The 21395-nt window shown below is 39.7% G+C and overlaps 1 protein-coding gene across 4 annotated transcripts in view; it reads right to left on the bottom strand.

Annotated features, from left to right (window-relative positions):
* Positions 1 to 2466: 2466 nt before the first annotated feature.
* mymx (myomixer) overlaps positions 2467 to 21395 on the bottom strand; it is an 85930-nt gene continuing 67001 nt past the window's right edge. For 2 of the 4 annotated variants that reach the window (XM_079843592.1, XM_079843594.1), the window contains 11 exons: positions 20583 to 20894; positions 20348 to 20455; positions 13165 to 15072; positions 12150 to 12215; positions 11465 to 11545; positions 11268 to 11354; positions 11036 to 11127; positions 10865 to 10950; positions 10513 to 10779; positions 8744 to 8851; positions 2467 to 5587 (listed from right to left, as the gene is read on the bottom strand). In XM_079843592.1, coding sequence (XP_079699718.1) covers positions 5355 to 5587; positions 8744 to 8851; positions 10513 to 10779; positions 10865 to 10950; positions 11036 to 11127; positions 11268 to 11354; positions 11465 to 11545; positions 12150 to 12215; positions 13165 to 15072; positions 20348 to 20455; positions 20583 to 20894 — 3348 coding nt within the window. In that variant the 3' untranslated portion in view covers positions 2467 to 5354. The remainder of the gene's footprint in view (positions 5588 to 8743; positions 8852 to 10512; positions 10780 to 10864; positions 10951 to 11035; positions 11128 to 11267; positions 11355 to 11464; positions 11546 to 12149; positions 12216 to 13164; positions 15073 to 20347; positions 20456 to 20582; positions 20895 to 21395) is intronic. The other 2 variants (XM_079843595.1, XM_079843593.1) reach the window with 2 other exon arrangements.

Here is a 21395-nt window from a genome sequence, read left to right as displayed (position 1 = left end):
TTTTGGTCTTTCAGAAGTCTTTTGTCAAATATGCTCTGTATATTTCCCTCCTAGAACTGTCTTACACGACTGCGTTCCCAAACAGCACATCTGCCTCTGAAAGCATGACAACACGTTTATTGAGACGCACAAGTTTCTCTGAGATGCAAATAAATCATTTATTATATACGAAAATTATTATATATGGCGGCTTCTCCTATGTTTCTTAGTGATTTTTTAGCGGTAGTTTATCAGGAAGTCCAGATTATGTTCTCTTCAACTCACTGGATGGAAACGGTGCTTTATTCGCAAATGTTTATGCGATATTGCATTTTTGCGCATAAATTATATTCGCAACTTTGGATGGAATTAACATAGCTAGTGTGAAGCTGCTTTGAAACAATCTGCATTGTAAAAAGCGCTATATAAATAAAGGTGACTAAAGAATAATCACTTATAGCTAATGAATAAGTACCAGTAGGCTACTTAATGGAATTAGTTTGTTTTAAGGATTACATGTTAAAACGGCTTGCCATAGTAGGCCTACATTGGGGCCACTGCTGAATGATGCTACACGGTCCATTAAAAAATCTGTCCGTCCCTTTGCACTTGGCACATTTCGAGTACTTAATGCATTCTAATCCGACATTGACCATGTGGTGAAAGCCATTGTTTGAGCACTTTCACCCCCCGCTGTCTGTCAGCACTCTCAATTGAAGCTCGGATTTACCACGGATCCTCTTTTGTTTGGCATCTTTTCGCGGTTCATTTCGAGTGCCGACTGTACCGTCTCTTATTATCAATTCAACATGAAATACTCACCAATTATGTATGCGCAGACTCTTTGAACGCTTAAAGGGATTGCAGGGGCATCCAGCTTCCAGCCATAACAGCTTTTCATATGCAAACGCACGAGCGAGGCATCGACCTCTGAGGGTTTGGGCTCGAGCCGGAAGGCTCTGATCTCCTCCGCTGTCTTAATGATTATTGTGGAGGATTTCTAAGTGTTTGTTTGTAGTTGCCGTATCAGCGCTTTTGAAATCCCCATCGGAGAGGGAAGGACGAGGTGTGTTGAATTGGAGGTGAATTTGCCAGGTGGATCGTTAAAACAAACAGGCATCAAACAAACATCTCATTTTCTTCTCTATGAGAAGCTGCGGACATTGATCTATCCGCTTTTCTTTGCCTATAGGAACACATTTTGCTCATTTTACAAATATATAAAGATGCTTTCAAATATTGTCAGTCAGATGAACCATCCAACAAATACTTCCTCTCAATTACTGGCCTCTCTCACATAGGCTCCAGATATATAGACCAGATTTATAGCATATAGACCTACTGTTATTAGGGTTGCACACCTTCAGTGTGGCAAAATAAGGGACACCCATTCTGTTTTGCAACAGCTTTAAACAAAATGCCACTCATTCAAATTGCTGTAATGACATTATTTTCCTTTTAAGGCACAATTCAGTAAAAATGTTTAGGGATGCATGATATATTGGCCACGGTATCGGCTGATATATGTCCAGTTTTAATGGTATTGTTATCGGCCCAGTAACACAATTTGGCCAACAAATTAAAGGTGCACTATGTAACTTTTCCGTCCACTAGATGCCGCCTTTTCAAAACAAAGGCGTAGTTTGATGACGCCAAGTTTGAGCAAAGAATCTTGGGACATGTGGTCTTCACCTCACAGGACTTGGGCAGAAATCATGTTGATGGATGTTAATGTTACTGTAGTCTGAAGTAGAGCAGGAGCGAGTGTTGTGGAGCTGAGGAACTGCTGGAGCGATTGTTAATAAGATGAACACAACACACGCCTCGCGAACAGCGGGACTTTTATTTTGGCATAGTCGTCGCCACTTCCCCTTTTCCAGTCATGAGTGTGAGGTAACGCAGCTCTGATTATCATATTAGACACATCGGAGTGTGTTAATGATGTTACTCTGTGCGTTCTCTCGGCGGCTGCTATGACACTTGTTCACACTGCAGTGAGAGTAAAGCGTTTCTGCAAAATAAAAAAAACAGAGGAAACCGAGGGGAACACGGATGACGACGCAATCAACAGGCGACTCCCGCGCACGTCCCGGTTCCTCGGGTAAAATAGCAATTTCTCACAATTTACAAATAGTTGGAAACATTTGGGATATTGTAAGTACTCAACTACACAATATATATATATATATATATATATACACAACACTGGCCTAGTGGTTTTTGGATATTTTATGGAATTTTTTTCTTTACATAGTGCACCTTTAAAGCCTATAAATAATGGATTATTTCCTTCAGCTGAGACACTTCAGATGTTCATCATGATGGTTTTGAATTGCTTGAAATATGATTGGAATCACTTTAAAAAGGAAAATATATGCAACATGTGCACCGCACATCTATCATATAGGCTTCATAAAATTATAATGAGAGCATCATTATAATTGTGTGCTTGTCTTTTTATGGTTTTTGTAATAAAATATATGTTATGAAAATTTGGATTTATGTTTATTGGCCCATATATCGGTTATTGGCTTTCAAATATAAATAATCACATCGGCCAAAATGTTCATATCAGTGCATGCCTCATTTTGTTTTTTACAAACATATCAACATAGTCCTAGAATGTTTTCCACTGTGAAAATGATGCATTACATGTTTCAAATAGTGTACAAATGTTCATAAACACCCAGGCCACCAACATTATACGACCGTAAAAACACTTCTTCCTATAAAAACATCCTTCTATAATGCACAGGACACACTGCATTAGTTTAAATACAGAAAGCAACCCTAGAATAAATGAATCAAATGTTTAGTTTTGAAACACATGTGTTAAAGGTATCATTTGCCAAAAAAAGTGAATGACAGAATCTTCATTTTTGGGTGAACTAACCCAGCACGACCACACAGAACTCAAACCAACACAGAAAAACATGACAAATAATATGTGCCAAAACCTAATACAAGATAAACAATGACTGGACAGATTGAAACTAAACTGCAATCCAGGCCCAAAACAGATCATACATGAAAACGCATCAGACCACCTCAACTGGAATGTGGTGGGAACACTGAACACATTAGATATCAAGAGTCTCAGATCAGTAGATTCATTATGGCACCATGTCCACAGCAAACTTCACTCATTAATGCACATTTCAAACAACAATGGCAAACAATGAACTTTTAGCAAACGCAAGAATTCATCCAACTCATGAAACTCAGCTCACCCTCTGGATGTTGCAAACTCAAATATCTCACTCTCTTGTGTTCCCTTTTTGAAGAATATTCAGTCCAGTCCTTCTCCTGGACGGCCACTTTCCTGCAGAGCTTCACTCCAACCTTAATCATACACACCTGAACCAGGTAATTAAGGCGTTCAGGATGACTAAACACATGCATGCAGGTGTGATAAAGCATATGCTGCCTTCACATGCTATCAGAAGTATAGTAAATACGAGTTTCCGAGGGTTAAATTGCACATGAGCGCCCTCTGATGTCGTGTTTACCACTGGGAAGTTCGGAAATAATTTTGATACTTTAAACATAGAACTACTGCTGTGTCAGGTATGATTTATTAGGTTTTCCCCCACAACAGCTTGATAGTCTTGTCATTAATGTAGTGCATATTTACACATACGAGTAATCATTTGAAGTATTGTATGTTTTAAACACAGCGAAGCCTGCGTTTGACTGAAATGACAGAATCTGGAAAGCATCATGAATGTTTATATGGATGTCAGTGCATGGGACAGTAACGTTACATACTGTATAATTTAGTTTTTAAAGGTGCAGTGTGTAAATTCTAGTGGTGAGGTTGCGAATTGCAACCGGTCACCGCTCGCCCCTCCCTTTCGAAGCACATAGAGAAGCTACGGTGGCCGACACAGGACAAAAATGTCGTCATCGGAGACATAGATATACATAATAAAGGCTAGATGTCTTACGGCGGAGTCTCTAACGTCATCACCGGTGGCCATCTTGTCACAGGCAGGGCTCTGTGGCTCCTGATGTAGGGCGAGTGATCTGCATGAACACAAATACTCTTATCTCGGATTTACAAATGTGGCTATAATTATGGATGCTTGAACAAATTATGAATAATTTTTCATAAGTATGCAGTGTCATAACTACATCTCTGACATTTATAACACACCAAACAGTTTGAAAATCGGTAGAAAACTGAGCAAGTTAAGGTTATTTAAAAAGTGCAAGCACCATGAAAACAATGTTACAAATGAGCGAGCTGCCTGTGACAAGATGGCCGCCAGGTGCGGACGTCGACCTCCATTGGCCAGCAGCGCGGACGAGACATCTAGCCTTTATTATGTATATCTATGGTCGGAGAGAGCAGAGAGTGACTAGCGCTCTGTAGAGAAGTTTGTCAGTTTAGGGCTCCTGTAGAAACATGGCGTCGCAAAATGGCGACTTTACGGTGTATGTAGATAGAAATGGCTCATTCTAAGGTAATAAAATATAACGGTTCATTATGTAAGGTCTTTATACTCCACTGAAAACATAGTTATGTATATTATATTGCATTTCTGTCAGTATATCCTCATATATACTACACACTGCACCTTTAATAAGATTTTCCCAATAATTAGGCAAGAATAAACCTGGTGTCCATGATTCCTGTTCAAATGCAACAAGTTCGTAATCACGACTTCTGAACGTGGGAATTATGAAATGTCCGATAGCATGTGAAGGCAGCATTAATTCTGCAGGAACAGAAGGACTGGACACCCCTTTTATTTAACGAAAGGGGTCAGTCAAGCTCCAAAATGACAAAAAAGCACAGAGGCGCGAGTCTGTTGCAAAGCTGTTTTATGACTTGGAATATAGTGGACAAGTCATATGCACTGTTATGATACTTTTGTGGTGCTTTTTGTCATTTTGACACTTGACAGAAGTGGTCATTATAAACTGCTATTCCAGGGTTTCCTTCTCTGCATTTTCTCCTCTTTTCTAGCTTGTTTGAATCTTAATAAACCTGTTATGGTATATTACGAATATCATTGGCTCTGTGAGGATTTGCTTTTGTTCCTTTTTTGGATAAAATCGTCTGCTAAATGCATAAATACAATGTTTGTATTGTATAGTAAATGCGTAAATGTTCCATGAAAGAAAGAGTCATATTGGTTTTGAACAACATAAGGGTGAGTACATTTCATGTGTGGCTAAACAAGCCCGATATCAGTACGGCTGATGAAGTGAGTGAATATTAAACAATCATACAAGATTTCATTTAAAAATGACAAGAAATGATTCTCGCCATCAAGTCCATAAATAAATTGTAAGAAAAAAGTTTGAACTTGTGTCCTGCACATGTCAGTCAGGGTCTTAGACCTGCACCGTGTCACAGAAAGTGTCAGTCACTCCTTTTTCCCAAAGAACTTCCTGAAGACGGATTTGTTCCGTGGCCGCGGGAGGCTCATGTAGCTCCTCATGGGCAGATCGGAGACGTCGCTTGGCTCGGCCATCGCTGTGCTTTTACAGACCGACGGCATCTCTGGATCTCCGATGAATAAAGTCACAGAGTAGCTGGAGCTGCTGTCCTGGCCTTTGCCTGAAGGGGGCGCTACAGGCTTTATCCTCTGATATGTTGCTGTGGACAGAGATATCAGTGTTTAAAGTTCATAAATACATAGATTACAGTGGATGATGTCCAGCCTAGGGAAGTTGACATCTTCATGCTTTATTTAAAAGCTTGTTGGCAATTGTGCATACCTGCCAAATGCATTAATGCAAATATACAGTAAAGTGATGTCCGGCGGGGATATTTGTTTTTAATGACCATACAAGTTTGATTAAACCATCAAAATACAAGGTAAATATTTAAAATTTTGATATATTTCAAATATGAGGGAAGAACAAAAGACTAAACTTGGTAAAGGTATTTATCTGACAAAATTATTCGGCAAAAAAAGGTAAACTACAGCTGCAAGATTTATTTTACAATGCATAGAAAAACAAAAATCATACATAAGTCCTATTCGGACAGTAATTGTTTCTCGTGGGGTCGTAAGGTATTTTCATCATTGACAGGGGCTAGTCTGTGATTTTATTGCCGTCAGAATCAGGCACGTGGAGAGGGAGGGGGGGGGGGGGGGGCTTTGGGTGCTCGAGCCCCTGCCCTTTTTCAAAATGAATCAAAAAAGTGGCCCTCTCAGACACATCAATGATAATATCGTGGTCAATAAAACTAAATAAATGTGATTATTATAACATGACATTGATGACAATAGTAACGAACGGCTCAAAAGTCGGACAATTTCTGTTGAGGCGTTGCCATAACGCGTTGCTATGGGTTGCGTGCGTTTTGATTGACAGCTGATTTTCCTCTGTTCGGAAGCGGCTCTCGAGACAAATATGGTCCTTTCAGAGAGTGTGTGGCCTCACGGGAAAAAAAGTAAACCAATATTTTTTTTCATCCATAATCAGAGCTAATGTGTTGAATTACAAATCTATATATTATATATTTTAAAGTGTTACACAATTCACCAATGCCCGTTTGTCATCATGTATATACACCAACCAATCGTGATCTGGCAAAGCAAGTTCAAATTCCATTGGGCATGTGAAGTGGAGCGGAAATTTTCTGTTCTTATTCATAAATCGGTTAAAAATTACATGGACAGACGAACTAACGTTTCAGGCTTTCGGTACGGTGCGCGCGTGTACCGAACGGTTATGAATGCAATCTATAACAGTTAACAGTCGGCTTGTTTAAAGCGCGGAACACACTTCAATCCGAGTTCCCACACGAACATATTAAGTATTCAGTCCATTTTATCACGAAAATTCAAACGATAAATGCCGTTTTAACGCTCTATTATGTGACGTGACAATTTGACGCGTATCAGTTCAACTTCAAGCGGCAGCGCGAGTGAACGCGATCATCTCTTCCTAAAGAAATTAATCTAAAGGTATGTTGAGGATACATTACAACTTACTGAAACGTATCATATGTTGTGTAATCGCTCCATCAGTGTTTCAACCGCGAAAAGACAATAAAACAGCTTGTAAACAATGTCATGTAGAATCACATTTACCTCAGAAGTCATTCAGTGTCCACAGCTGTGAGTTCACTAACTTAGAGAGATTAACTCTTTCACTGAATACATGCACTATTAGCCTATATATTCGTTATATTAGCCTATATATATATTCATTATATACCACTTAGCCTGTTAGTGATGTCTTGTTTATTTAATGTATGTTTAAATAAACCTGTCATGAAAATTACAGCCACTTAATTATTATATTTCAACAACGAATTGGAGAAAAAATAATAATAATTAGATTTAGATATTAATGCAAAAACTGCCTTATGTGAAGCTTATGAGTGTTGATTATTATATCTAAAAATAAATAGCAAATGAATTTAAGCTAATAGTTTGGGCTCTGTTGTTAATCTTTAATAGCAATATGTAAGGGCTCCCTATATAGTTTACAGCATTATCTTTAAGAAACTTTTTGTTATAACTGAATTTATTTAAGGACAGACACATTTTCTTTTTCATTAAACCACTGTTGAATAAAAATGAATAAAAAGCAATTTTGTAAAACTGCTGTACCGAATCCGTACCGAACCGTGACTTCAAAACCGAGGTACGTACCGAACCATCAGTTTTGTGTACCGTTACACCCCTAAAATATATATATTTACATATTGCCCCTTTTTTACATTTGAGCCCCTGCCTCTGAAGAACTCTCTGCACGGCCCTGGTCAGAATCCAGAATGTCAGTGTTTTTCTCCCAATACCCAGCTGAATTACCCACTGTTTTTAGACAAACACCAAGGTCGTGTGGTAATTTAAATAATAAAGTTTTCAAGAAATATCACTTAAAAATTCACAGTTTATATCCTTTTTGACCCATGCAGAGCACCGTACGGTTGCACTTCTCTGTAATTTAGATTCATTTTAAAGACTAGACTCTTATTACTGAAATGCTGGCCCGTATTTACATGAGCAATATATATCATCACACTCAAAAAAGAAAAGCACGTAAACATTTGAAACGGGCCGTTATTACGCATGTTAAAATAACCGCAGCGTTATGTTTACTCATGTAAATAAGAGGCTGTATTCACTTATCTCCGCTCATTTCCATGCGGAAAAAAATTACATCCTTTATTTTGAGATAAAACACAAGTAGTTAACCATTTTAACTATAATGTGCGTCTATATATCTTCCTATTTTTTTAATCATTATGATATTATTTTCCTATTATTAAATTAAATATGCATTTATTCTTATTATACCAAGCATATGAGTATTTTATTTACAGCATGCAATCATGTTATTGAGCACGTGAGCAGCCGTTCCCAAAACTCGCTCCTCCACCGGGAATAAATCACATCCGAATGCACGAGTTATCACTGAGGTGGCTGCACATTTATTTATACGGACGTCCACGTGAGAAACAATTACCGTTGGAATAGGGCTATAGACTACATCGTAATCAGTTGTTAATATTTCATTGGTTCTCTCTTGTTTTTGCATGTGTTCATAATTTCTTGCCAATATTGTCAAAAATGACGTCTGCTCAATTTGGCATGTTTCATTGTGCTATCAAAAATAAAACAATTGACTCCCGGCACAACTACGCAATATGCTTGTTTAGCACATTTTTTATAATATTTGAATAAAGGGTGTAGATGTCAATTTTCCTACCCCGGACATCACTTTTGGACACTACTGTACATCATAAGAATGAGCTGTTTACATGCAAATGTTGTGACTGTAGAGGCTGTACCTGAGGTAAAGGAGTGTGAGCGTCTCTTTTCACTGGTCCAGCCCGGAATTGAGGACACAGAGGACAACTTCTGTCTCAGAGACTCGCCATGAGACTCAAACTCATCCTCTACCGAGAGAAAAAACAGAACATGAATCATTCAACCTCTGCAGTACAAGGGCAGACAGTATAATAGAGTAACAAAGCACTGGAGGTGAGAAATAATGTGACCAAGGTGGAAATGACAGAATCCAGAGAGCTGAGTAGAAGTGCTCCTCCAGAAATAGAAAGCCACTGACAGCAAACAGATGTGCCCATGCCTCATTATGTCTGAGTGAAGCTCGGCTCATACCAGAGTCCTCTACTGCCCTCTTTTGGATGTCCAGAACATTTGTCTTGCATATCTTTTATTTATTACTAGCATTAGTGGCCAGTGTTGAGGAAGCTACTGTCAAACTAAAGCTACATTTATCTCATGAATGCTTTTAAATGCATTATACTAGCATACTTAAGATAAATTAGATATTTAATTAGATATTTATTTTAAAAATGTACTCGACAACAAGACAAAATACTGATGAAGAATTTTTTTAAACTACTTTGACGCTACTTATGGAGGAAACATCTAAAGTATACACATGTATAATAAATGAGATATTTTATCATACACTCTGAGACATTGTTCTGGAAAAATAACAATACACTTGAGTAATTTATAATATAATCGTAATGAACAGCAGCATTTAACCAAATTTCACTATAAAAAGTGGACTTACTGTAAATGCAATAAAATACATATATATATTTGTTTAGATAGATAGACCTACGCATTGACAGAGACAGACGGAACAACAGATGAAACAGATGGATGGGGAGATGGATGGACAGGGATGGATGGATGGATGGATAGTTGGACGGATGGACAGACAGACAGAACGACAGATTAAAGACAGATGGATAGATAGATAGATAGATAGATAGATAGATAGATAGATAGATAGATAGATAGATAGATAGAACGACAGATGAAAGGCAGACGGATGATGTATGGATGGATGGACGGACGGACCGACAGACAGAACAACAGATTAAAAACAGATTAAAGACAGACAGATGGATAGATAGATGGATGGATGGATGGTCACAGACAGACAGATGAAAGACAGACGGATGGATGGACATAGATATATAAATAGACAGACAGACAGAACGACAGATGAAAGGCAGATGGATGATGTATGGATGGATGGATGGACGGACAAATAGACAGATAAATAGAACGACAGATGATACATGACGGACGGACGGACAGATAGACAGACAGACAGATAGATGGACAGACAGACAGACAGACAGATAGACGGACAGACAGAACGACAGATGAAAGACGGACGGATAGATGGTCAGACAGAATGACAGATTGAAGATGGACGGATGGATGGATGGATGGATGGATGGATGGATGGATGGATGGATGGATGGACAGATAGACAGACAGACAGATAGATAGATAGATAGACAGACAGACAGACAGACAGACAGAACGACAGACGGATAGATGGATGGATGGATGGACAGACAGAATGACAGGTGAAAGACAGATGGATAGATAGATAGATATATAGATAGATAGATATATAGATAGATAGATAGATAGATATATAGATAGATAGATAGATAGATAGATAGATAGATAGATAGATAGATAGATAGATAGATAGATAGATAGATAGATAGATAGATAGATAGATAGATAGATAGATAGATAGATAGATAGATAGATATCTTACCAGAATGACCTGCATTTGGGAATGAGGGGAGCAGCAGATCCTGATGTCTTTGGTGGATCTGCAGGCCGTCATTGGTGTGCACTATGATCTCTTTGGTTCGGCCTGAGGCAGGCTGACTCTGTGCTAAAACGGTGGTGGTGACATAATTTCTCATGGAGCAGTGACATTTATCTCCATACTGACAGTCTGTGATAGGAGGAGAATGTCTGGAGGGCGTCGCTGAAGACCCATGACATGTCGATCTATTCACTACAGAATCACTGGACGCTGTAGAGAGAGAGGATTTCATCTGAATATGACTGTAAAAACAGACTGTTAAAGACAGACAGACAGATAGTAAATGGTATAATACCAGTGTGTGCTTGGATTCTAAGGATCCATTTCTTCATCATAAATCGGGAGGAGGCACTAAGGAGATACTCAGATCCATCACGCAATCTGAGAGAAAATGGTAAAACAAGTGAAGCGATTCAAACTACTTTCATCTGTAACTAAAACAACTCATTAGTTGTCCATCATTTACCTCAAGCAAAAGCAATTGGGTTTTTTGGTGTACTCCGGCGACGGTTCACACACTGCTCCAATTAGGTTCAGAGGAAGGCTTGTCGCACAGCTCTATATGGGGTACAAATACAGACTCGTTTTGGTTAACTCGTATCCTTAGCTGCTTTACAGCTGCCATTGAATCACAATTCAACCTTGCAATAAGTTAACTAATGATGTCTGTTTATAATAAAGGAAGTCTTCAAGCTTACCTTGAGTGTATCTTTCCTGTCCTGATAGAAACATATTGTTTGTTTGTACAGCACAGCATGATAGGAGTTCCACGTCCTGCATGGTGCCTGAAGAAATAGCACATTTATTGGTGGCATAAAGAACAACCAAATATACACCAAAATAACTTAAACTGACATATACCATGAGGCCTGATATCTGTAACTGTGATATTTACCTTCTTTCCGCCCAGCTGTAGTTTGTGTTTCCTCTCCAGAGTACCTTCCATAGACGGCAGTTCCAGTTCTTGTCTTCCCCTCTGAAAAAGCCCGGTTCAGAATAACCAACCATTATTTCACAATGAATAGAAACAGTCAAGGGTGTCGGAAGCAAAAAAAATTTGCCATTTACATTTAGTACAAATATACCGTCATGTTTGCTAAACGTCTAGTTGGGAAAGACACAATTACGGAAATCACCACATCATTGAGAGCAGCAATAGTGTAGGGGTAAGATGCATGGCATCAAGTTTTGACGCAAATCGAACCGAGGTTCAAATCTGCCTTTTGCCAAACTCACTCTACTCCCTTTTCCCATCACATATCAGATGGGAAAGGCATTTATTTTCAATAAAAATGAAGAAAATATTAGAAAAGTGGAAATAAAGTGTCTAACGTGTTTAATAATAAGTGTTTATCGGTTAGGGGTAGGTAAACAGACATGTGCTGAATTACAGACGATAAAAGTGAGTGGGTCCAATATCATTGGTCGTAAAAAGTGGGTGGGTCTTGTCCCATCCACATACAATGGTTACGACGACCATGGATACAGTAACGTCTTTTATTATTTTGAAGAACTTTTAAGCAGACTTGCAAGTAAATCTCATATACTATCCAATGCAATGGTCTGCAATTTAACTGTACCTGGATATCAGAGTCATCTGTGCCACCCAATCCCATATGGACAGACAGGAGGCTCATGGACTGCTCCTGTGAAGAGAGGAGGACACAAATCAGTGCATGCAAAAACAGATTAAATGTGCACTAATAATAGCTACAACAATGGGGATAATGATATGAAATGTGCTGGTCACAACTTCATTTGAAGTTAAAGATTTCCAAATAAAACCCTCAATCCTCCTGGGAAGATCCTAGCCTTTTAGTGCAAAAGCAACAAAACGAAGAGCATTTTATTATGTGTTTAATCATTCTCTTGATCCCTCATCAAATAACGGGAAATGTAACCGGTCACCTCATAAACCAGCCGACCAAGGAGTACTTTCTGGCCTTAAAGATAATCCTAAGATTCTAATTACAATACTGTGGTGGCGCTCATGGGTGCCCATCTCATAAAAATCATTCTGACATGTTGTGAAGGCAGCACAAGTCAACAGCTCAACTACTTAAACCAGAGTTGTCCAATCCTGGTGGTCCAACGTCCAGCAGAGTTTCCCAGCAAGCAATTTTACCATAAATAATAGCCATCCAAAATAGCCCTGACGTCTAGCCTAAAACAAGGCAAAAATTGGGCTTTCAGAGAAAATGTAATAGACGTCTAACCATAGCCCAAGTATAGACTAGTCATCTAGAACATGAACATATCAAAGAAATTAAACCAAACACCGTGCAATCACTGTTGACTTTGCTTACATGATGGAATATCATATATCTCGCAAGTATTTTGGCAAAAACGACATATAACCAAATTCAAGGTTATTTTGGCTAGAAGTGGGTTACTCATAGCCGGACTATATCGGGTCTATAGTTAACCGAGAAAGTGAAATGACGGCTATTGCTTGCTGGGTTAGATCTAATTTGACCCAACACCTTCCCTGATGTTTCTAGTAATCCTGAAGACCTTGATTTCCTTGGTTCAGATGTGTTTAACTTCCTAAACCACAGGGTTTGACAATATTAATTTCCAACTTGCAGACCTCACCTTCAGAAACCCTGTTTCCTTCTCCTCCTCCTCCTCTTCCTCCTCCTCCTCTCTATAATGGTAGATATACTTTTGCTGGTCCTCTATTTCGGGTAGTTTCACCGGATCTGAAGCGGTTTCGTTAATGGCCACCTGTTTGTAAACCTGTTCCTGTTGAGTGAATGCAGCCCAAGACCTCCTGTCCCGTTTATGCGGAATTTGCCACTCTTCCATTGAGTTTTTCTGCTTCCCACAACCCACCATAGACTGGATAGATGGTGCCAATCTAAACTCCGCCACAAGAAGGTTGGGTGCAGAGGCTGTGACCAACTTCCTGAAGAGTCCTGCTTGGTCTTTGGGTGAGGGTTCCCTGTGGTGGTCTGGAGAAGAGGTGGCTGTCAAAGCCTGGTAGCCATTATACATGATGTCAGAGTTTAGACTCTGTCGGTAGCTGTTGGTGTGGTTCCAGATGTCCTCCAGCTCCTCCTCTTCCTGCTCAAACTGTTGGTGGTCAGGGTGAACCGGATCCTCAACGTCAATAGATAAAGTAAGACTTTTGTCTTTGGAGAACTCTAAGTTCTTGTTGCAGACTCCTGCATCCAGGGATGGTACCTTTCCGATGGTCCTCTTGGGCACTGGACACTCTGAGGAGTCTACGTAGAAACCCTCTGAACACAATTTGAAGCTTCCAGAGCTGGAGTGACCAGAGTCCACTGAGTCCTCTCTTCCATTGGCTCTGAAGTTCAACACCACCTGAGATGCTTGGTTTGGACTTATCCGTTGAGTCTTTGTTGGCCTATGTAAGATGTGTCCATTAAGATTGTGAACCAAGGTATGGATGCTAGGACATACATGAATCTCTGCTGTAGTTGAGCTGTGGTTGGCTATCTCTTGGCTTTCATCTTCTGGAGGACTTACATTGTGGTTTTCTTTGTTGTCAAGTTTAGTTCCCATTGTATCCCAACTAACCACCTCTTCTTTGGGCATTGTACTTATCCAAGACAGGTGTTTCTGTTGGAGTAATGAGGGGTGATTCTCCTCAAAAGCGATGTCTTCAATGACTGGAGAAGGTGGAGGAGGAAATTCATCTTCAGTAAATGAAACTGTGTCAACGCTGATCCTTTTGGAGTCTTTACAATCAATCTTAAGGATTACTTCACCTTCTTTTTGCGTTGGAGGCGAGCGGGCTGTTTTAAAGGTGCTCAGAGGTGTTGGACGATCAACCTGGGAGTCCTGGTGTTGAGAGTCTGTCTTCTTTTGCTCGGGAGGGCCAATTGTAATGACATCTTGAATGCTAGGGATGAGGCTCATATCCTTGGGCAGGTCAAAGCTTAATACTGAGCCCAAGGACAGAAATCTACAGTGGTTCTTCACATGTCCTTGGGTGGCAACCTCTAAGGTGTGGTGAACTGGAGATCCAACCTCTCCAGAGCATTCTGCATCTATGTCTTTCACCAAAGGGTTCTTCATGTAGTCCAAGACCTGAGTCTCTTCGCTGTTTGGTTTCCTTGCATTTTTCCGCTTCTTCCTTTCCTTCAGGGGCCAAGTGTGCATATCATATGTCACCGGTTCATGTACAGGTTGCAAACCAGCCTCTTCTGACACCTCTTCTCCCATGATCTTCTGAATGGTGTGTCTACGGTCGTCTTTCTTCTTCTTCCCCTTCTTGCTCTTCCTCTTAAGGCTGCTGAAGATTGAGATGTTGCCGTTCTTTGGCAAGAGGTGAACAGAGGGGTTGCTGGCCTGCTGAAGGGGGTCTTCAGTGGAGGACGAGGAGTATGGAGAGGTGCAAGGGGAGGAGAAAGCGTACAGGGAGGTCCTGGGAGAGGAGGAAGAGGGCCTTGGGGCTTTGTCTCTGGGTAGTGTCATACTCTCATACACTGGGGCAACTGCCATGTTGTTTTCCATAACATGCAAGTAAGTACTCACCTAAAACAAAAGGAAAAGATTGTTTTAGAGTGTTATTTTCATTACTTTTTTCTCCCATGCATAAAGGGTTTAGCATGCATAAGTATCACGCTTCAATAAAAAGTTCTAGAGGTCGATTGATTCATCGTTTTTGTAATTAATCGGCACCGATAACCATTGCTGGAATAATCGGTTATCGGCAAAAATCCATACCGATAGTTTTTCTGGGTTGTGTCCGTTGCTGGAGCAGCTGAGAAGGGTCCACTGTCGTTATACAGTACGAGAGCGGCCTCTAGAGGCGAAATTAAAAATATCACTGACACCTTATGGAGTTTGTTTTGACACGTGAGGCTTCACTTCAGATACGGATTTAAAACAGACAATGAAACGGTATGTTATACAGTACACTACCGTACAGGTTTTCATATCATTATAAAGTAATTCATTTGTTGACTAGATGCTGCATTAGTGGAGAACAACAGTATGTTTGCCATCGAGGATGAGAGGACGCTAACATTAGTAGCTTTCCTCAAGCGGTTAAAACAATGTGACAAAAATACACTCAAGTCCGAACCAAATGTTTAATGTCACAATTGTTACCATCTATTCGCATTAGTTTATATCCAGCTGGTCAGTTTAAAAACTATCGGTTGATTAATCGGTTATCGGACAGCGTGGGCCAACATAGTTAGTGTTATCGGTAAAATCCCCTATCGGTCGACCTCTACAAAGTTCACCCTTTAAAGATACATCATGCTAATTAACGGACGTGCAAATGTCCAAAAAACATTTGGACAGTTAGGTCACACATAAAAAATGCATGAATGTCATTGCATTACATAGCAAAAGTTATGAAGTGGCATCTGCAAACAACTGTTGATGTTGTTTACTAGGTCATTTTTCATGCATTTATGAAATCAGTTCTTGTCGAGATCACACAGGTGCAGCTCATCACATTAACTATCAACATTCACTAATGTTTTACAACATGTCTTCATTTTGGACCATGCTTGTGTTATCTTTATAATAAATGTAACTTGGTTTGATATATTAGCATCTTATGCAATGGCATATTTAAGTCTGGCTTAAGTGTCCAAACATTTTTATAGCCAGTGCAATTCATAATTCAAACACTGCTGCAGAAAAATGATCATTTGTATAATCATTTGTGTAAATAAGTGTGTTTTAGTATCTGAGTATACAGCACTTCTGTGAGTGTTTGGCTCGATTTACATGAGAACAACATGAACACACACAAAAGAACACTAGCATGACTTTTTCTTTTTTTACTCCGGGCTTTAATAAGAATCATCTGCTCTTAAACATGTCGTCATACACAGCTGTAATGGCTTGACCTTTCACCTTGTGACTAATCTTGTGCTGCTCTGGCAGCCCCAGACCATAAATCACACAGGCCAGTCAAGAGGGCCTTCTAGAAAGTTCACAACAAATTTATCCAGCACCCCCCACTCCTGCTGGGAGCTATTTCAAAACTCAACGATCATGGGAAGCGAAGGGTGAGGTCACAGAGCTGCTGTCATGAGTGGGTTTACATCAGGCTTAAAGACAGCTTACATAAGAGTGAAAAACTCCACTTCATGCATCTTATCACCTCTCTTATCATCTGCTTCCTCTGTCTCTCTCCGTCCATGCATATCTAATTAAAACTACTGATTTGTAGCAAATCTTTAGATCTAACAAAAGCCCCTGGCCTCTGCTGGTTTCAGACTCGTCATGACGGAGCAACCGTTTAAAGAGAGTACATACTAAACATTTTGCTTCAGAAAACTTGAAACACTTTGGGAAACACTCTTAAAGGTGCAGTAAGTGATTTCTGAGAAACGCTGATGAAAAACAGACACGCCGCATCTTGATAGCTCCGCCCCCAAATTCACAAACATGCTATGCAACACAGGTACCCCCCCCCCCCCCCCCTAATGAGTGGACACGCCCCTTAGTGATGATTGGCTACAAGTGTGTTTTGGTGCTCGGCCCGATCCACTTTCAACATCGTTTCTCAGAAATCACTTACTGCACCTTTAATTTAAAGATGTCTGATGTAAGATTCTCAATGCATACATGTTTCAATCATCATTTCTGACTCGGTGTGATTAAATGCTCTGATCTCTGTGGTCTCAGCAGCATATACATTATGCAAAGTTATTGCATAAGTTCAGAAGACTTGAAACACTCATTATAGAGTATATTTCTGGTCTTAAAGGTGCAGTGAGTGATTTCTTAGAAACGCTGTAACCGATAATTCTATATATTTGAAAGGGAATAACCAATATATTGGCCAATAAATATAAATCTATATTTTTATCTCATTTTCGAGAGCCTGATTACAAAAACAAAAGTCTTGCCATGAAAAGCCATATCGGCCAAATTTTCTTATCGGACCGTGACGCTTTTTCGTACTATAGTACAGCGATGACTCATTGATGTCTCATAATTATTCCTGAATCTGCGTGTCCTTATCCTATGAGAAGACGCCTCTTGCTTAATTATTCACGAGTCTGCGTGTCTTTATCCTATGAGAAGACGCCTTGCTTAATTATTCACGAGTCTGCGTGTCCTTATCCTATGAGAAGATGCCACACTTAATTATTCATGAGACTGTGTGTCCTTATCCTATGAGAAGACGACTTGCTTAATTATTTATGAGACTGCGTGTTCTTATCCTATGAGAAGACGCCTCGCTTAACACAGCGCTTGTGATTGACAAGCGCTTCAAAGAGTGAGATCGCATTCGTAAGTGAGATCATAAGTAAGAGATGCATTAATGGATCAAAAACGAGTGATTATTTTTGCTTTGTATTAGTTTCTGCGTCGCATAAGTTCTCTTCATTAGATCCTGAGTCATCACACAAACGCGATTCATCCACAATGTGAGTGTAACCTCTCTTTACGGCCCATAAACCGATCAAACGGCTCATAAAACACTGCAAAATAAGCCTCAAAAGTTATCAATGATGCAACAGCGTGTTCGTATATATTTTCTATACAGAGAACAAGGCTGTGCATTTATTTGTGCAATAAATAGCTGTCATAGGATATGTATTTTATGTATTTGTGTTATTTAAGGTGAGCTTACAAAACCATATGTATATTGTGTTTACGTAATGATATTTTGCAGCGTGCAATTTTTTGGGAAGCGTTGATGCTTTTACTGAGAGTGAAATAATACTCAGTTTTAGGGCTGAACGATTAATTGCATTTGCGATAATATCGCGATATGCTATAACGCGATTTCCTAACCGCAAAGGCTGCGATTACAGTCTGGTCACGTGACACGCGAGAGTAAAGTCTGCAGAAGAAGCATCAACACGTTACACATAGCCTATCATATGCCTGGCCTAAAAGAAAAAAAAAATATTTGTGTTTGATCTATCTAATATGGTGTTGTTCATACTATAGGCTAATCATCTCTCCAATGATTCTGGATCGATTCTGAGCTTAGATTTTAACTGCAGGTGCGCGGTGGCGCTGCGTGTGTTTTAGAAACACCCGTATTCTGATTGCTTCCATTATATCTCTCTCTCTCACACACACATACATACACACAATCACGCACGAACCATAAAATAATATTTCATAACGTTCGGAAAGGTCGACGGCGCGAATTGCAATGACATTGCAATGTCATGATTAATAATCAAACAGTAAAGCTGAGAAAGAGAAAAATCACTCTCAGTTCAGACACTCTTAAATACTGAAAGCACTCTTTGTTCATTGCTTGTAATATGTTTTTTTGTTTCTCTTTATGATTTACTAGCTTATGTTTTGCAGCTATATTAGTTTATATATTTAAAATTATTAACATGCAATTGTTTTAATTAAAATGTTATAATGTGTAGTTATTTTAAAAAGCTTATAATTACATATATCATAATAAAAAACATATTAATTATTAATATTAATCTTATTAATTTATTAAAAACTTAAAAAGTTCAAGAATTGTTTTGGAATCGGATCGTGACTCCCAGAATCGGAATCGGATCGTGAGGTACCAATTAAAGATTTCCACCATTACTATACAATAATGTATTGTTGAATAATACAGAAGATAAACAGTTTAAAAAATAATAGCATATTAAAATCGCAATCGCAATATTGGTTAAAAAAATCGCAATTAGATTTTTTTCCAAAATCGTTCAGCCCTACTCAGTTTCCCCTCGCCCCCCTCCACTCCCCAGCTTAACCACGCCCACTTTTATAGCATTTTTCAAAACTGTGGTGAGAACTGACGGCTGCTAAAACAGGGGGTTTCAGGACCCTTTAATGCTGATTGGCTACAAGTGTGTTTTGGTGCTCGGTCTGGTCTACTTTCAACAGCGTTTCTCAGAAATCACTTACTGCACCTTTAATTTACAGATGTCTTATTGCTGACACCGTGAGAGACTCAATGAATACATGTCATTCCTGTGTGATTATACGCTCTAATCTCTGTGGTCTCAGCAGCATATAATAACACAATGACCATTGAAACATATGCATCGAGTCTCACGGTGTCATCCAGCAGCTCTATACGTGCTGAAAGCTCAGAGGACACAAAAAATCCCGCTGACAGATATCAAAATGCATCTAAAATTAGACGGCATGACCGCAGCTAGACAACTTCCCACAAGCCCCAATCCTCAAGATGTTTTTAAAAAAATCTGAGAGCTGTAAACGTACAGCAACAGCCAAAATTTGCACAAAATACTTCTACCACTGACCGAAGTTTACACTTCACAGACCCTAATGTCATAATAAAAGGAGGATACAGCAAATCCATTTAAGGCTACTATATGCTACTATATTTTTAAGCCCCTGTGACCGTTCCAAGAAACACACACTTATATTTTTGTTGCAATTACTTTCAAAACTTTCCCAAAGACAGTTTTGTAAACAACCAGAATGTTTGAAATGAGGCTTTATGTGTATCTTGGAAGAGTTTCTAATGCTTCCCATATACTGGCGGTGGAAGTGGCTATTTCCTCAGTCATCTTTTCATTACCTGCCTGCCTATACCTGTTTGCAATCTCCCCTAAACCGCAGCGACCCGTCTTCCATCAAAGCCTCTGTAGCGTTTCCAACCACCAAACAAATAAATGATCAGGCCAGTGGCTCTTTTTCAGAATAGCACATTATTATACTACGGTTTTGAGATGTACTGCAATGCTAAAATGATATGAGGAGATGATTTCCCTACTGAAAATCATGGTGTTAGTCAGTCCATCACACCAAAGACCTCATGCACACAAACACATTTTCTTTGTTTTCTCATGCAGGGCCACCGACCAACCGTATTTACCTCTTCTGCACTGTGTCGGTAAATCGTTTTCTTTCTCTTTAAACTACCAAAAAGCCCCTGGCAGCGCCTCCAAAAGCTTTTACAGGCAGAAGAGTGAGACTCAGCAGGCTGAAGGAGAACGTACAAGAGAATAAAACAGAGAAGGGTGTTGTTGAGGAAAGAGAAGAGAGAGAAGAAAGTGAAAGAGAACACAAACTTGTGTCATCTTGTTTTGCGCTGTTTAAATCATTCTCACCCTGTGCAGAGGCTCGGGCACCGGCTCGCCACCTTCCCTGCCAGGCGCCTGTACCTGGATTTGTGTGTCTCCAGAGTTACTGAAGCTGAGGATGAGGTTGACGGTTCCTCCTACAGCGGAGGGACTGGGATCCTTCAGCACCAGGTACGGTGAATCCGGATTCTCTGAATGACTGCTGGCTTCGCTTCCTTTAGGACTGACACTCTTCATCACCTCGTATTCATAACTGTGCTGCAAACTATCCTCCATGTCGCCAGGGGGACTTGTGAGGCTTTCTATTCTCTTCTGAGAGACTTCGGTTGAGGTTTCCACCTGAAAGAAATAAATAAGTAAGCAATAACTTATGAGGGGTCGTTGAATTATTAGAAAAATAATGCGCACAAAGCGTGTAGTGTGCATTATTTTTCAATAATTCAATGGCCCGGAGTCAATTATTCCGCTTATACACTCACCTAAAGGATTATTAGGAACACCTGTTCAATTTCTCATTAATGCAATTATCTAATCAACCAATCACATGGCAGTTGCTTCAATGCATTTAGGGGTGTGGTCCTGGTCAAGACAATCTCCTGAACTCCAAACTGAATGTCAGAATGGGAAAGAAAGGTGATTTAAGCAATTTTGAGCGTGGCATGGTTGTTGGTGCCAGACGGGCCGGTCTGAGTATTTCACAATCTGCTCAGTTACTGGGATTTTCACGCACAACCATTTCTAGGGTTAACAAAGAATGGTGTGAAAAGGGAAAAACATCCAGTATGCGGCAGTCCTGTGGGCGAAAATGCCTTGTTGATGCTAGAGGTCAGAGGAGAATGG

The sequence above is a fragment of the Gobio gobio genome (assembly GCF_949357685.1).
Source record: "Gobio gobio genome assembly, chromosome: 18".
NCBI lineage: Eukaryota > Metazoa > Chordata > Actinopteri > Cypriniformes > Gobionidae > Gobio > Gobio gobio.
The sequence above is the reverse complement of the archived record's forward strand: the minus strand, read 5'-3'. Positions and strand labels throughout refer to the sequence as shown.